Source organism: Heliangelus exortis, chromosome 10 (genome assembly GCF_036169615.1).
Source record: "Heliangelus exortis chromosome 10, bHelExo1.hap1, whole genome shotgun sequence".
NCBI lineage: Eukaryota > Metazoa > Chordata > Aves > Apodiformes > Trochilidae > Heliangelus > Heliangelus exortis.
This window is the reverse complement of record NC_092431.1, coordinates 8,387,815-8,405,513: the sequence shown is the minus strand read 5'-3', so window position 1 is coordinate 8,405,513 and position 17,699 is coordinate 8,387,815. Positions and strand designations below refer to the sequence as shown.

At 38.8% G+C, this 17,699-nt stretch overlaps 2 protein-coding genes across 3 annotated transcripts in view; both read right to left on the bottom strand.

Annotated features, from left to right (window-relative positions):
• Nucleotides 1-3,536, bottom strand: part of RGS12 (regulator of G protein signaling 12) — an 80,441-nt gene extending 76,905 nt beyond the window's left edge. Inside the window, exon 1 of one of the 2 annotated variants that reach the window (XM_071753381.1) lies at nt 3,429-3,536. The gene's annotated coding sequence lies outside the window, so the exon portion shown is untranslated. The remainder of the gene's footprint in view (nt 1-3,428) is intronic. The other variant, XM_071753380.1, reaches the window with a different exon arrangement.
• A 10,240-nt stretch (nt 3,537-13,776) lies between these two features.
• The window catches only part of MSANTD1 (Myb/SANT DNA binding domain containing 1), a 31,276-nt gene continuing 27,353 nt past the window's right edge, over nt 13,777-17,699 (bottom strand). The window contains exon 4 of the mRNA XM_071753377.1: nt 13,777-14,819. Within this exon, the coding sequence (XP_071609478.1) occupies nt 14,579-14,819 (241 nt within the window). The 3' untranslated portion in view covers nt 13,777-14,578. The remainder of the gene's footprint in view (nt 14,820-17,699) is intronic.

Here is a 17,699-nt window from a genome sequence, read left to right as displayed (position 1 = left end):
GACTTTGACCTGGTCCACAGGCTAAATACTCTAAATGCAGCTATTAAAAATATACAATGAAAATGTAGTTAGGCTGCTTGGGCAAGAGGCAAACAAACCTCAGCACTGCCTTACCTCATTATTCCAGTTTGCTACAAGAGGATTCCTTTTAATTCTACTCATAAATTGATATATCTATTTGAATTCCTAAACTATGCCCCTAACCCATCAAGTAGTTACTCCAGATGATAACCACTGATACAGGAACATTATCCCAACACCTGACCACTACAAGAGCAAAGCCTGCTACAAGAGCACTACAAAGCCTGCTAATGCATTACCTTTTCTCTAATGACAACATTCCAGAGGTGTGAAGACTTCCAGCTATTAATTTATGTGTGTGATTTTATGAGTCTAAAGTTAGGAAGTAATTCAACATCAAAGGTTTTTTTTTTGCTATTAATGTATATTTACACCCAAAAAAACCCAAACAAACAAAACAAAATGAAAAGCCTGTGTCACATCACTAGGAAAAAAAATCTCTTCCCTCTCTCAGTAGCTGAATATTATTGTTCATTTTTGTGGCAATTACATCCATAACAAATAAATAAAGCTCACTAAGTTTATTCAGAAAACTTCAAGGCAAAAGGATGAATGTAGCTTTTCTGTAAGAACCCACAGTATTCAAATAAGTTTTACTGCAACAATGGCAAGACAGGCAAATGGAAAAATTACAGAAAATGTTTCTCCTAACTATTCTCTGTTGGAATCTCTGGTTGAGTTATAAACTGTTAACAAACTAGTTCAAAACTAAATCTGCCTAACTTTTCTTTTAGTTCCTCTGCAGACTTGAAAACTGGACACAAAAAGATCTGGGCACAAAAATGGCCAAAAAATGGCAAACATCCACAGTTTCAAAGTAATTGTATGTCTGAATATCCTCTTCCTGTAATCACAAAATGTGTAGCATATCCAGTGAAACAAAGACATAATCTTAGTTGCACTAACATAAAGCTTTGTTTTAAAAAAAGTCTGAAAAACACATTAAGTGAATGTAAGTCAGGAGGATATGTCTCTTTTACTGGAGAAATCAGACCTATAAATTTGTAATACATAGTAACTAAATCCTAAGCAAATGATACAGTTTTGTGACACTTCAATATACTTATTAAAAACAATGAAAATACAGAATTCCTACTATCATTTGAAGAACCTGGTAAATATGAAATTAATACTATGATTTTGTAAAGATCATCAAAAATTGTATCAATATAGCTTAGTGATATGACACAGAAAAAACACGGTTAAATAATTACAAAATATTTCACACTACATTCAAACAGAAACACTAACACATACAAATTAACTGTTATTCAAGTATATGAAATAATAGAATTTGCCTACATACATTCAGCTCTGTCACAGAACTGTAAAACAAAGAGAAACATTTTCTTTTTCTGACAGTATACATTCTGGTCTACTATTTCAATCACTTATTTTTGGGTATTAAACACCTAAAACACCAGTTACAGTAGCACTGCACTTTATCCCACAAACTGTATTTCTTTATGTAAGGCTTTTACATATCCATGCTATCCATGCTTTTCATGTTCTTTTCAAACTCTCTGCTCCAGAGAAAATAATGCTTATTTGCTTACTTTCAAGGGAAAGAGGTGATTTGTTTCCTGCTTCTGCTTTTGTTAACTCATAGCAACAAAAGAGCAAACAGAAACAGAAGACACACTCCTGTTATAGTCTATGTTAGACTAAAAACAGTTATGGGGGGCAGTGAGGGAGCAAGTGAAGTCTCAGACCATGTTACTGACAAGCAGTTCATTTTGAAAAGCCTCTGGAAATGAGTGAATACTCAACAGTGCAGTATCCACGTTAATGTGCTTTTTCACTTTTTTGTTTTTTAAATAAAAGCAGAGAACTGGTCAGTTTTATTTTGTTTTTCAACACTGAGACTGTATGAGTATCAAGCATACAAACTGCAAGCTTAAATGGAGAGAGTTTGTTCCTTCATCCCTTAGACTCATCTTGAAGTACACCCAAAGACACTTTAGTATGGGTGCCACTCATAAAGGCAGAACTGATTTTCACACATTATGCCACTACAAAGCTCAAATGAAGTTATAAAATTTGAATTCAACTCACTATTCAAATGTGGTACATGTTTATAGACAAGTTACACAAGAAATATAACAGCACAACCTGTAGAAGACAGCTAGCAGTTGAGAACTTGGGCAGGACAATATTTTAATTAAAAAAAAAAAAAATCGTATCAGCATTTCATGATTGGCAAAACATACCATTATGTTTCCTGTATAAGCAGCAACTACTTTGCCAGAAAACAATTAGATGTACCTAGCATGATCATAAATACTTTAATTAGTAACAGCAGGCTAAAAGATAGTTAATCAAAACTCTCCTCACAGCGAAGCCAGTGTATAAAGTGTAAAGAACACAAACAGGACATCTGTTTTGTCTGACAAGACAAATGCAACTAAGCACAAAGTTTTCTAAAGCTGCTGTATAAACAGCCATGTGTTTACAATTCAGATTAATTTATTGGTTGCATTTAAGAACCTGAAAAACTTTTGTTGGCACTTTTTTTTTTGCCCCCTTTCTTTTCTTGCAAATACGTTCCTGAACTGTCAGGACACGGAGTAAAAGCAGCAGCACATCAGCCCGAAGCAGTGACAAGTGAGACCTGCTCAGGAGGAGAAGCGGCGGGGAGAAGGAAGGGGGTGGTCCGCACTCCCGGCCCTTCCAGGCAGGGAAGAGCCAGGAGGGGCACGGCTGATGCCGGGACAACCCCGCGGAAAGCCACTCTCAAAGTTACGCTGCCGGCTTCTTCGGCGGAACAAGGGACCCGACAGCAGCCCAGAGCCCAGGTACCCCCGTGCCCCCGGGGGGGAGGGGGGGGGGGGGGGGTACCAAGAGCTGCCTCCGGTGGGTCGGGGCAGGCCGCGGGGTGGGCGGGGGTCCCTGGTACCACCGCTCCCCGCCTCCAGCAACGCTCCGCGGGTTACCCATGAACCGCCCCGCGGGGCAGCCGCTTCCCAGGAGGGTGGAGCCGCGGGGAGGGGAGAGAGAGGCACCTGAGCCCGCGGGGACAGTTCGAAAAACCCAGCGGTGGGGACGGGAATGCGCGGGGTACCCGCGACCCCCGCCCCCACCGCGGACCGACCCCTCCCGTCAGACCTCTGCCCGCCGGGGCAGCCCGAGGGGCGCGCAAAGGGGGCGGCACGGGGCTGCGCTCCCCCTCCGCTCCCCTCCCCCTCTCAGCCCCCCCCTCACACCGCCCATCTGCTGCCCCCACCCCTCACCCCCCTCCTCCTCCCACCACACCCCGAGCGGGGTCCCGGTCCAGCAGCTCGGCGGCGAAGGGGAGGGGAGAGAGCCGGGCGGCAGGGGTGGGCGCTGCCCCAGTCAGACCCACTCACCTCCGTCCCCCAGGGCTCCAGCTACTCTACTGAGGCACCAGCTCCCCCGGTCACCGAGGAGACGGGCGCCGGGCTCAGCCACACAGCGCTTCGGCCACTGGCTGCGTGGAGCTGTCACTCAGCGCACTCACCCGGCAGGGGTGGCGGTCGGGTTCCCGGACAGAGAAAGGGGAGAGACAATGCCCAGCGCCCGAGAACTACAGCTCCCGGCGGGCTATGCGAGTGCCTCTCTCCCTGCCGCTGCGGGGAGAGGGCCGCGCGGGGCATGCCGGGACGTGTAGTCCTTTCGTCTCCCCCAGTCGGGTCTACGGAGCGCGATGGGCAGCGGGCGTCCCGCCCCTCGCCTCCAGCGGGGAGCGGCAGTGCGCAGGCGCGGGCTGCTGGCGCGGTTTCGAACGAGGCTGAGGGGGGAAAATGGCCACGGGCTCAAACCCAGGTGGAGGGGAGTAATAAATGATAAATATCGCACAATAGTGACAGTTCGTTCGGTCTTCTCAGAGTCGGGATAAAAAAAGTGGAGCCGGCCCTCATCTCAGTAGCGCTGCCCCGTTCCCGTGACTGCTGGGGGGAAGGGGCAGGGACGGCAGGGCAGGCCGGGAGCTGTACTGAGGTGCCTCAGACAGGCATAAAATAAAGCGAGACAGAACTTTCAAGGTAAAGATAAAAGTGAGAGGGAGTAGGGTGGCACTGGGTTTAACCATTTACCCGTGAGGGTGAGGGGGTAGGTCTAGCGTTTCGAAGTAATTACGCATCCCAAGGGCAAGAGGAGGGGTAAAGGGGAGGGTGTTCTGCCACCCAGCTGGAGCAGGGCACGGCTGGAAAGTTCTCAAAAGGGACCGGGGAGAGCTCTTTGTTTCCAAAGGACTGTATTGGAAAAGCCAATTTTAAATAGGAGATATAAAGAGGGGAAGACTGCACATAAAGGAAGCACCCATTAACAACTTTGCAAGGGATAAAAGGTTTAGAACAGGGGAAGAAGGGGCCATATGTATTTGGCTTTCTGACTGAAAAGATTGTGTAATCTTTGGAGACGGTTGTGGTCTTTACTTGTGAGTATGACTGGCAGAAATCTTTTGTACAAAGGGGTTTTCTTCAGTTATCTATGCCCCGGGACCCAAATTAGAACTGAACCTATGATACACAAGGTGAAGGAGAATACTTACCTTTTTTAGGTTTTTTCAGACTCCTAAGCAGGATATATATTTCAACTCTCAACTACTGCTGTTAAGTCTGTAAAAAAACTTAAAATTTTAAAACTGTTGTTAGGTGTTGGGGTTTTTTATTTATTTTTATCTGATCTAGGACATCTTAATATCTCCTTCCCTTTTCTGAAATGTTTATAGTATACTGGAGTCTTCAGGAAAACCAAAAACACAGGCCAAAAGAAAAAACCTCTTGGAAAAAGCAGAGGATCCTGCTCCTACTTCTGTCTTGTTATTCTGCTGTGTTTCTGTTTGTCACTCCATCCCAAAGAGGTTTTTACCAACATGAAACATTTCAGTTTGAATTAAATCCCAGTTCTCTTACTTGGCTCATCAGGTTTTAAGGGAAAACTTCTGAAGTGGAAAAACAACTCCATAAAATAAGCATTATTTCTTCTTATCCTAGATTTTCCTAGATGAGTATTGCTCAGGAAGGAAGAAGTGACCATCCAGACTGACATGGAAACAGGTGTGCTCACACAAACCTGCTTGCAATCAGAAATACTCAACTCATAATGAATTAATTTAGTGGGTTTTTAGTGGGTTTTTTTGAAATTATGATTAAGACTTCATGTTACAATCTAGAACAATGGTTCCTCAAAAATCTACACAAGGACTCACCTGACTTTGCTTACTGTTGTCACCACTATTGAAGACAGTACAGGAAGAAAGGGTGGGAAACAAAGTGATAAGGATTTGTAGCTTTTGGACAGTATAAAAGCTTTGGCTTATAAGCCTAAGCAGCTTAATGTTGGGTGTGCAGACTTCTTAATCACACTGAGGGTTCTTGTCACAAAACAGCTTGTCAGATTTGATCTGGAGAGGTTTACAATGGGTCCTGTAATTAAGTCCAATTAGTGCTGTCACAAACACTAAATGAGAAGTCATCTAAAATAAACTTAGCCCACCATCAGATGCAAAGTCTGTGTTTTTCAGCATGGGTGTCTAATTACCTTGGCTAAAGGAATGAAAGTGTTGGTTGCTCCAAAAAGGTTTTATTTTAGACATACAGAAATATCCTCACATAAATGCCAATTTTCTCATTCAATGTTTTCAATATGTTCCAAATAATTAAAAATTATATTGTCAGTATTGAATGCTTCTTCAGTACACAAACTTCATTCTGATTTTCCTAGCTTAATTTTGTTTTCAACATCAGAGGAGATTATATATCCTATACATTATAGTTAGCTTGTGTTGGCCAGTTAATATTATGTAGCTGTGAGCAAAATCCTAATTAATAAACTTATTTCTTAAGTTCCAAAACCTCATCCTCTTCAGTTAACCATCAGATTCCAATCCAAAGGATCAGGGAAGATGGTGTTTTCTGCAGAGGACTGCAAGATGAACACAGGAGTCATCAATACCTACCTTCTTTATTAATTAATTTAATTTTTAGAAATACCTTTTATTTTAAACATTGCCTTCTTCCTTGTGAGAGACACTCTTGGCAGTGGGAAAAGGAAGAAAATATTTTTATATGAACGCATTTTGGTTTGGGTGATGGTGTTTCCCACCTAGCATACCAATGTAAAAATAATCTTTCTAAGGAACATGTAGAATGACACAGGGACACTGATCTTGTTAAATCTTGACTGGCCAATAGAGGATGTATCCTCTCAAATCCTATTTAGACTTAAAAGGGTTGCTTTATATAACTTGTGAATCTACTGGGCTTTGTCATTGAGTCCTTACCTACTATGTTACTTAATTAAACTTTGAAGTACAGGCAAAATTATCTCCCTTCAGTAGCATGTGCTAGATTTGTTTTCCCCAATTCACTAACATAAATCAGGCATTTCGCTGTGTACAAAAATCAAAAACACATTTTCTCATTGATCTCTATTTTTATTCCCTTATCTATGGCTACACATGATTAAAAGTGCTGTCATGTTACACCTCCAATGCTAATTAGCAACTCTAGAATATCTATGACCAAAATGACTGCTTCAAGCACACAGGCATACCTAATAACCTACTGCAGAGAACTGAGACCCAAGAATTGGGTTTGGCCTTAGTGGTGTCAGTGGAAGCACAGAAACCCCTACCTACCATTTCTCCATTTCTTGTGGGCAAATAGTGTATATTCCTCAGGTCCTGATAAATACCTTGCTGAGCAATGAATTTATTTTTTTTTTTTTTTTTTGCTGTGAAGGGTTATCTCTTGGGGATTTTTGTTTGGTTTTGTCTTTTTTTTCTTTAAGCCTTGGGGCTGTAATCTTATTCAAAATTGGCTGACTAATTAACTTGCCATGGTGTTGCTGCTCCATTTAAGCTGTGTCTTCTGTCCCATTGGGCTCATTTAATCAGAGTTTCTTCAGTCCCCTAGGGCTTAAAAATATGTATCATCTAGCAGCTGGATTTACATGTTCTGAAGAAGCACTGCATATTTTTGGTGCTGGTAAGGGAAAGGGATATCTCAAGGAGATATTCCCTGGGGCTCTTAGTACCGTGGCAAAAAAAAAGTCATTATCATCATATTCAGCAATAGCTTCTCACAGAGCAAGCAAGTTCTGTCCCTGCATGTGAACAGAAAGCTGAATTAGGATCATGCATGACATCTCCCAGTGCTTCACTCCCATTTCCATTTTTTTCCTCTTTTGTGACCCCCAGGTGCACACACCACATGTGGGTGACATAACAGGACTCTGCTGGCTGAGTTTATTGCCAAGCACGTTTCTTAAGTGATGAGGCACAAAGGTCAGGGTGTCAGTATAAAACACACAGTATGTAAGTGCCACTCATGTCCTTAAACCTCAGGAAGAGCATGCTAAGAGTTTTCTAAGTCCACATATGATTCCATGCTAAGAATTTTCTAAGTCCACATATGATTCCATGCAAAGAAACAGTGGGACTAAGGGAGTGAGGGACTGAAGAGATGACATGAGTAATAGACAGAGAGAGCAACTTTGGGTATTCCTGTTTAACATAATTCCCCTGATAAAAGACCCTGGCTCCAGGACAAACTATACAGAATTAAAGTGAGGAGGAGGTAACCTCTGCTCCCAGTAGTAACTCTGGAATCAGAAAATGCATTTTACCTCTTCTCCACTTGGGATGAGAGAAAATCAAGTGCCAGCATTTTCCCATTTCCTCATCCAAGCTTTTTATCTACAAATGTTGGAGAAAACAAGAAGGTCCTTTTGGACCAAGTTCCATCTCTCTTTACAATCCCTGCCAGAGCCGCTGCTATGCTTGGGGTAATTTCTTCTGAAATTCAGCTGAAAAGACATGACAGGACCACAACAATGCTTAGGTCCACCTTGGCAGAGGCAGTTTTGGTGCTAACAGCTTGTATGCCTAATAACACAGAATGACAGGATTCTGCCCTGGCTTTCAAATCTGATCGAACTCAGACTTATTTATTCTTCCTCCACCTCATAGCTAGATTCTGAATACCTTAGAAGATGCCTGCTCATTCTGGGTAAAAATCATGATTAGTATAAAAGCTCATTAAGATGCAGCTATATGAATTAGAATAAGTAGAATAATTTCTTTGTGTTCTACTGAAACTTTGGTTTCATTTACACCTTGGAATGGAAAGAAATGCTTTTAAGAGTCATTTTGACCTTGACAGCATGTTTGGAAGTGCCCTCCCCATTGCTTCTTAAGTTTATTTTCAAACCTAGGCTAAGGTCTTCCCTCCTACTAGAATTGAACTTGTGGCAGCCAAATTCCTCTTTCATCTTTTTTTTTTTTTAAGGGTATATTAGGTGGTCATTTAATGAGCCAAGTGATCGAGGCAGTTCCTGCTGAAATCCTTGTGATTATGACTGATCCTGCATAAACCTCCTTTCCTTGATACTTGTCTTACTCCAAGTTACTGCCTAGCATTACATCCTAATTTCACCCGAAATAGAAAATTAGCCTGTATTGCTGTTTTGTTTGTTTGTTTTTCCTAAGCCATATTATTATTAAGACTGAACCTGAACCACATACCTGACACATTGACTATACTTTCTTTTTATTTTAAGTGGGCAAGATAAGGTCACAAGACTTAGCTGAGATCCAGAGGCATGGCTGCACCTGGAGACAGATGACTGAGTGTTAGGATGGTCAGAGAGGAATTTTCTTCAGGTGCTGAAGAACACTGCAGCAGAGTTCAGCCTGTTCAGAGTTCCATGAGGCACCATGCTACCACTCCTGATGTTTCAGCACATGGGATAACTGTATTCCAGTGAAGGTGGTGGTACCCTTCTGTAGGCAAACTTTTATGTGTGGGGATGCAGCATGGAGTTCTTCATTGTACAAATGAACTTATACAGTCAGATATCATACAGAAAGGAAGTCTACTTAAGAACAGATTTTTTGACATATACTGTACCTTCTTTAACCACTTGCCTAAAATAAGGTCGTGGCTTATTCACATGAAAATGCATAAACCAAATCACAAGAAGGTGTTGACAGCAAGGACACATGAAACCAGTGCATATTTTCTGGTGTAATTTGTATTACACCATTTCAACTGTGGTAAAATTCAGTCATAGTTTTTACTGAATATTAATGAATGTGAACCAGCTCTAAATAGTTTAAATTCTTGAATACAGATAAGAAGTAGGCTTAAAGCCTACATGGGCATGAGTTTTTTGTGAAAGATTTAACGATTTATTTCATCATCTAAGTGAAGTTTGAAGACAACTGAAGAAGACATATATAAAATCTTATTCATATCTGTTTAAAGAAACTACACTATGATAGTTAATGCCACTCAAGTTCAAGTAGGCAAGGTTTTATGTATCCATAAAGGAGGCTGCATTTGATCTATATTGAATTAAATCTAAATTATTGTTAAGCCTGTAGACGGAAGTATGAGGATCATGGAGAGTTTTTAAAGTAGTTTTAATTAATTTTCTAAATATTTACATAGCAGATCATAGAAAATTGATATTCCTATAGCTTCCCTCAGTGAAACAAGCCTTTCTCAAGCTGTGATAAGTACTTCTCAACATTTAAGTATGTACTGAATTTTGTATCCTTAATAATATGCACCAGTTCCTTTTTTTTTCTTGCAATGCATAGCAAGCCAGAACCTACCCCTGAGAGAACAACATACAGTCAGGAAGTTACCAGCACCTTTACAAATCCAAACTCAGATATATATATATATATATACATACACATGTACACACACACAAACACATGTATATTATACATATGTATATATATATATGTTTAAGGTTTGACATCTTAAACATTTTAAGAGTTATTAAGAACTTGATGGAAGAAGCACAGTTGAGAAAGCAGAATTATAAAAGGATCCATTTTCAGATGTCTGAAAGCAGCTATTTTGAAAGATATCTTTACAGGAGTTACTTTCTTTAAAAAAAGACTATCAATACTGAATAGATTTGGAATACAAGCAACACCCTTCACTCCATTGCAAATATTTTACAAAGACAAAACTTTCACGCAGCATCAAACTCAGATCTTATCTTTAGTTATTAGTTAGCTGTAGATAACTGAATGACATTCACTGTAGATGACTTACCTGTTTTCCCAGAACATAACCTGAAATTATTCATCTTTGTTAGAAATGTGTTTCAATAAAATGCTTTCAAATACGCTGTAGAAAAATGAGAAATTTCCAACCACAAAAATATGCATAGAAACAAATTTTCCATCCAAAAATGGCAAAGTAATTGAAATGTTTCTGTTCAAACAGTAAAAAAAGATCAATACAAAAGTTTAATGATGTGCTATCAAGCTTGCACACACAGGAAGTGTGCTACCCATAAAATCAAGGGAAATAGATTAGCAATCCTAGAGACCAGATGGTTAGTATTTACTTGCTGACAGAACTTCACCAAATGTTCCTAAATTTCTTTTTCAAATTTGCTTTTCACGTTACATTATCAGCCTGGGAACTGATCCTGCAAACACACACATACACAGCTCAATACATTTACTCATCTGAGGAGTCCCATAGACTTCAGTACAAGAGACTATTCACAGAATCAGGCTTACAAAAGAAAACTTACAAACAATTTTGACTAGCAAATTGTTACTACCAACATGAGGAAGGCTGTTTAATGATAATGGGATCCTCCTACAAATTACTATACCTCTCTAGTTTGTGAAAAATACTTTTGCTTCAAAATATTTGCCCAGAGACTTTTTCTCTGGTGGGAAGAAAATGTCAGTACTTGTTGTGTGCTATTTATAACTTGGCTAAGCTATCTGTAGCAGCTATCTATTAAAAATATACAGAATTTCACTAGCCTTAGCTCTCTGTATTCATACCATAACATTTCTCCCTCAACACTGTGTTTTCTTCCATTTGCACTTTTCTGTCTTTCAGAATGTTCAGGTCCTTTTCTTCCATGTAATTATTATCTTTGCTTAGAGGCATTTACTTTGCCTCTTTCGACAAAATATTTTTACCCATCTTTCCTGTCATCACAATCCCTTTCTCCTCAATTGCTGGCATGTTTCTCAATGTCTCATTTTCCCACTTGCCACCTCGGATTCCTTTTCATTCTATTTTTACATCACTTTCAAAGTCACCTGCCTCCAGGCAGTGTATTTCCTCCCCTGTTTATTTTTTCCATTTGCACCATCTGTGTGTGTATATGTAATACAGGCACATCATTTAGTGAAAGTGCTATTATACTCTGTTGACCCCATTACCACCCTGAAAATAACAAGTTTGTTTTCCTGTGCTGTTTATTTGTTGATTACACTTCTAGAAGCCTTTAATGTCATAGTTACAATTATAAACTTGCATAACGCCTGATCTGCTCTCCTTGAATACACTCTAATACTCCTTAAACATGCAGCTACAGAAGCAGTGTCTCAGTTCACCAAAGCCAGGAATTGTATCAAGCATTTTCATTCTAGGCAGGTCTTTCAAGTTAAAATTCATCTGAATATCTCAAACATTCAAATACCTTTACCTTAAGCTAACTCTCCCATATAGATGAGAAATCTGTGCCTACCTTAAAGAAAAAAAAAAAATAAATCCAACACTCAACCTCTTTTTTCAAGTAAATGTTTGGTCATTACTATAACAAATGAAACAGAAGCAAAAAGAAATTATGGGTAGGTAGGGATTTTTCCACCTGTTATAAAAAAAGAGCATTAGAAAAATTCTCTCATACATGAAACTACTTTAAATTTGTCTACAGCAGTTCTGTGTTCACTCTGTAGAAAAACAAGGCTAGAACACAGGTAATCCGGAAGGATGGGAATAAAGCCTTTTGTTAAAGAGATAAAGACCTGAAATTGAGCTTCTGAGTTTAACTACTAGAAAAAATATGTTTTACAGAGAAATAAAAACTCACAACCTCCATAAAACACCGATTCCTTTAATGCAGCCATGTAAGGTGATGTTCAGAGTCTCATCTAGAATGATGTTACCATTCTGGTCACTTGTCTTTAAACAGGATGCACTCAAAGAGAAAAATTAGCACGTTAGAATAATCCCTACTTTATAAGTGTTATTCTTCTGAAGAAGGTCTGCATGGGACACCATCTCTGACTCAAAAGTAATTACTATAGGCAAGTAGCAAAATCAGTGTTGATACAAGAAGAAACTGGCATTTATTGGCCAGAAATAATCCTAGCAGCAATCTTCTAAACTGCAGCCTGCCTATCTGTATTGCAGCTGTTCTGATAATTCTAGGGACAAATTACCTGATTAATTTTAAGATACGGGTCCACATATTTACAAAAGGGTTTGTATGAGATGGTTGCTTGTGGTAGCAGGCAAGAAAACAGCAGGTTTCCTCCATTCCTCTGTTCCTAGAACTCTGGAATGAGAATGCTCACTCTACCTACTCTAGAATACAAGTTTCAAATATGGTGCCACTGTTACTGCTCATTAATTAGCTTTAATTTCTATAAGGTTTAAGTAGATAATATCAGTAAATATTACTAATTTCCATGGAGTCAGGGGAGAGGTTCTTCAGATCTTCCTATAAACAACGTAAAGTGTCAGGAACTGCCACAACATGTGTATGCCAGCCTGAATCTGAATCTGGGGCAAATCTACATTTAGAGTGTGCAAAACCATGGCAAAACACAGAACATACATTGCCTCTCCCTTACATGCCTGCATGACAACACTCTTGCAAGTATTCTGATCACCTCTATGTCCTGCTTTTACCTGTAGCTCTGCAAGGAGAGGCACAGTAAGGTTTCGTTATTCTCTTTCAGATGTGACTAATTCAATTTACATGCACAAAAGTATCTGGAATTTCACGTTTACCAGGTGTCAGCTATTACCCTATCTTCAAAGAATCACACCAGACACTTGTCCGTTTTCCAATCACTGTAGTAAAGGTGGAATGAAGGCAAGTTATTTCATTTATACTTCAGCAGCCACAGTTTTCTGCAGGCTGAGTCTTCTGTTACATTTGCATTATCCTGTTATCATGAATTAAACTTTGCAGGAATGGCTGACATTTACATACCTAATCAGTCTTAATTTCATACCAGCAGGATCTTCTCAAAAATATTTCCACATACAATTAATTTGCTTGGTGAGTATAGCCTTTATCCTGTTCACCAAGCATAATTAGAAATTAATTTGTTTTTAAAATAGTTTAGCTAACATTAGCTTAGGCAACAATACATTAAATTATATAGGAAAAGGCAACCTGCCTAAAAATACCAAAGTTTCAAGAGGGAACATTATTTAATACTGGTAATGGGGAATGGCCTGAGTTCCTACTAGTAGCATTATTTCTATACTTTCTCTATTTCTGAACCTAACCTTCAGTCTTGCAAACCCAGTCAGAGGAGCAGAAATATCTTTTACAAGGAGAATGGAAAAAAAAAATTGAGCTTACAAATTTTTAAATTTCTTTTAAAGGTTAGTTCAATGTCGTATTTCATTGAGAACCAAACACTTCATCTTAACGACTTAAACACAGTCCTTTATGCCTGCGACTCCCTCTTGTGGTGTATTGATGATGATCTGCCTTACAGACCACACCTCAAAACATTTCACTGCACACCGAAGTTGAGCCACCAGCAAATACTGCTGTAGAGGTGCCGAATATTCTTCATGACTTCCATCTCTGTATTTTGGGCATCAGTAGAGGAGATCTTTACACTGCAATTAAGAATTAAAAACAACCGTGGTTATCACTCCCAGGATTTTTCACTGTCCCAAAGTATACTATCTGCCCAGAAATAATTAATAAGTTTCTTCATTTTCTTTATTTCATTTGATAGGTTATATATATATATGTATATACACACAGTACAACATTTTTCTTTTGTGATAGAGAATTAATGAGAGTTTTTCATTGCTGGTTGTTCATTAACTCAACAGATTCCAGTTAATAATGAAAAAAATTAAACATTTAATAGCAAAAGCCATTTCAAGTATCTTCTATACATTTCAGTATTCAGTATATAATAAGGTGGTTTGGGAGTTTTCTTTTTATATCAAAAAGTGTATTTGAATAGACTATCCTAACTCTTTAGAGTACTATTTGTATCAGGCATGGAGTTTAAAATTTTGTATCTCATAGTCCCGACTAGCTCTTCACTAGAACCATAGGTCACTTGTACAATCACAGCATATGTTTCAAAACAGGGTTTAATCATTAACAAAGTCAAGATGCAATTACCATGTTTAGAAATGCACTATTTTGTTCTCTTACAACAGGTCAAGCTATAGTCCTTGATGTGAAGCAATATACAACACCACTCTCTGAAAAATAATACCTGACCTAGGCATAAATCGTACTGAAGTTCCCAGAACTATTCATCTTTTAACCTTTCTTTATAAAAATAAGTCAATTTAGGCATATATTGCACTACCATACTGGATAGCTCTCACCCTGCATTATCTCTTCTCTTTGCTTAACTAAGATTACACTAAGGTTTTACTTTCCATGGAAAATCTGGGAATAGGGCAACAGACACACATACGGTGTGCAATAAAGGGATATCTAGAATATCAATAGTAATCTCATATGCATTCACAAAGGAAACTAACTACGCATTAGATTTGGAAATCATTTTCTCCAGTAGATTCATCATTCTCTCCTGTAACTGTAAGCTTTGAACTTGGATGATGTTTTGCTGATCCAGAATCCTGCGCACTTCTCTACAGGTCTCTTCCATAGCTCTACTCAACTTCTTTTGTTCTTCCAGCATGGCCTCCATTAATTTTAGTTTCTTCTTTTGGTAGCTGCAGCTTTGCATTTTTCTTTTCTTTACTGGTCTTTCTTCAGCTCTGAAATGTGAATTTTTTTGTAACAATTAAACTCATATTTGTAAAAAAACCCAAACAAACAACTATGTTAGAACCTAAAATTCTGTTCTGTATTCTTGTCCAAGCTACAGCCTGTTTTTAAACCCCCATATTTGCCAATAAACTCCCTCTCATCTTCATGCCAAAGCATAAGTATTTACCATATTATTGCACAGTGTTATAGGCTGCAAAGAAAAACAGTTTTTAAATCTCATTGGTTTTAATAAGAATTTTCCCTGCAGATTACCACACTTTTTCTTTAATCTTGATATTTCTTACACATTGAATTTATAAACTGTATTGGGAGAGACACTTTGCCCATCTGTCCATTAAACTCCAAGTTTAAAGCTGCAATAATCATCCCATCTGGAGAAAGAACTGCACTGTTACGTGTGGTGGTAAGTTACAGCTCATTTTTTTAAGCATCACATCAGTCAGTTTGATCCCACTACAGTGTACCAGCCTTAGAATTAGCCCTTGCACTGAGACATAGAAGTTGCAATGACTACTTATTTATATATTCCATCACAAAATATTACAAACAGCATAAAAGTTTAGCAGGATAAAGCTTACAAGTTTCTCTCTTTTCTTACAGATCACAGATTGATCCCATATTTGCTTCTAGAAGCACTTGCTGGTTGCACTTAAAAGTCTTTTTTTTAATTAAGTGTATTTATCACCAACACTTAATACTGTGGCTTACCTTCCTCTCATATTTAGATTAATGACAAGTTTTATCTAGTACAATAGGTAACAAAACAAACCATGCTTCCCTCCAAACTCCTTTTAACAAAAATTTCAAGCACACTGTAACCCTCTCTGCCTATAATTTTGATTTCAGCGTAAGAGAAAGACTGTGTTCAATTAGTAAGTAGTTGCTAGTTGGATTTTTTTTTAAAAGTTGTTCTGCAATTCAAAAAAAGTATTTGCAGCCTTTGGAGAACACCAGATTGCAGGATCCAAGGCTGGCTGTATCCAGTCATGCTGATGTTCTCTAGCTGGATGTCTCTAAGCTGTCTCAGGGTATAAATGTCAGACAAACAGGTACTGAATTGTACATTGTCATCTGAAATCTGTAGAACTGTCATGTGCAATTCAGGTAATTCTTAAAGAATTCCTTCTACACTGCATCATGCTGTGCTTCTGTTTTGGAAGAAAGAGAGAAACCTAGCAAAAAAGAGTGCTCTCAAGGTGTGCAGTTGATGTAGCTGCCCTAACTTGGGGTGACAGTGCAACACAGGAATTCAAAACCAACCTGCACACCATGTAAGTGAGAAGACACCTGCATGGATCTGTTTCTCTTAACCTCTCATTTAAGAAAGAGGAATCTGAATTGTGAAGGAGCAAGAAAGGCAAGAAGAACACAAATGTGCAACTGAACTACAAATCTTTAAAACCTCCAGTTACAGCTGAATAACTTCTTTTCTAACTTACAGTCCACATGTTCATTCATGATTTTTGTAACTCCATACTGGAGTCCCCAGCATCAAAGTTACTGGATGATGAGTCTTGACTTTGTGTAAAGTTCCTTCACACAAATGGCAGTCTCAGTGGTGTTCTGCCATATGCAGTGTCCTTTCTGGATGAAATGCAGCAATGGGACAACACAGTTGTGAGCAGTATGCTATGTCAGCACCTTGCAGATTTCAAGACCTTCTTGAATAAAGATAACTTAAACTCTTGAGGAATGTGCGGCCATTCAGCTGTGGCAGAGTTACATCACAACTTCATTCATGTTCTTATCCTACTTGACTGACTTGTGCAACAGTGACTGTGACATTCAGATCTCTCAGTTAAGTAAACAGTCCTAAGCACCTTAAAGACTTCATGCAAATATAACAAAAAGACACAAGCCCTTTGATATTTAAGAGTGCAATGATCTAAAAAGGGTGAGGTCTATGAAAAGAAACAAGTGGATTAAAGTAACTACTATTAAAACCTCAGAGAAAAAAAAAATAGAATTGCTTGTGAGGAAAACTATTTGGGTACTGGTTAGTTATTTGATGTTTAATGTGCTTCCCCCCCTGTTACAGGCAAGAAAAGCAACAACCCCCTTTATAAATGCACTCTGATATGGTGAACAAAGACCATTGGCTTTCAGATTATCCAAGATTTTAAAGGTACTTGTATAGTTCAAAGGGCTTTGTTACTGTTATGTTGCTACAAGGATGCTAGAGTGAAAGAGAACTCGTCTAAATCCTAAACAAAACTTTGGGAGGTACACAAAATAAACTCACATTTGCAGATTCTATATGCATACTTGATTTTATAAAACAAAAAATAAATGTGTGTAAATATAAAATCAAAAACAAATGTGTGTAAAATAAATACATAATACATAAACACATGGCCCAAATTTTCACAGCCAGACAATCCTGCAAGAATACGTCTTGGCTGACAACAAATTCTTTTTGCCCCCAGTAACTCCAAGGGCCAGAATGATTTGAAATGTGGGTCTAAAAAAAGGTCAAGGCAAATGGAAAACATCTGCAGCAGTCTAAGGACAACACTGAATCTGTTATTTCAAGGTTCCCCTCACTTCATTTACATTCACAACAAATGTGGGCTTTCTGATAGACAGAGCAAGAAACTTCCTGAAATTCATGGATTATTTTAGCCAAAGTCACCTTTTTAGTTTAAACTTGTTATCATTGAGGAATTAATTATTGAACACTCAATGGATACCTGTCCTCTTTCCCATACAGTTCTAGAAAGTAGCTATTTAAGACCTCTTGCCTGAGATAAGTAACAACTAGTCCCTGGAGCCACAAGAGGGCTTACGACTTGTTCAAGGAAACCTTGGTGAGAACAGTCCTTAAGAAGGAATGAGAGAAAATCCAAGGCATGTCAGTGGTGCTGAGT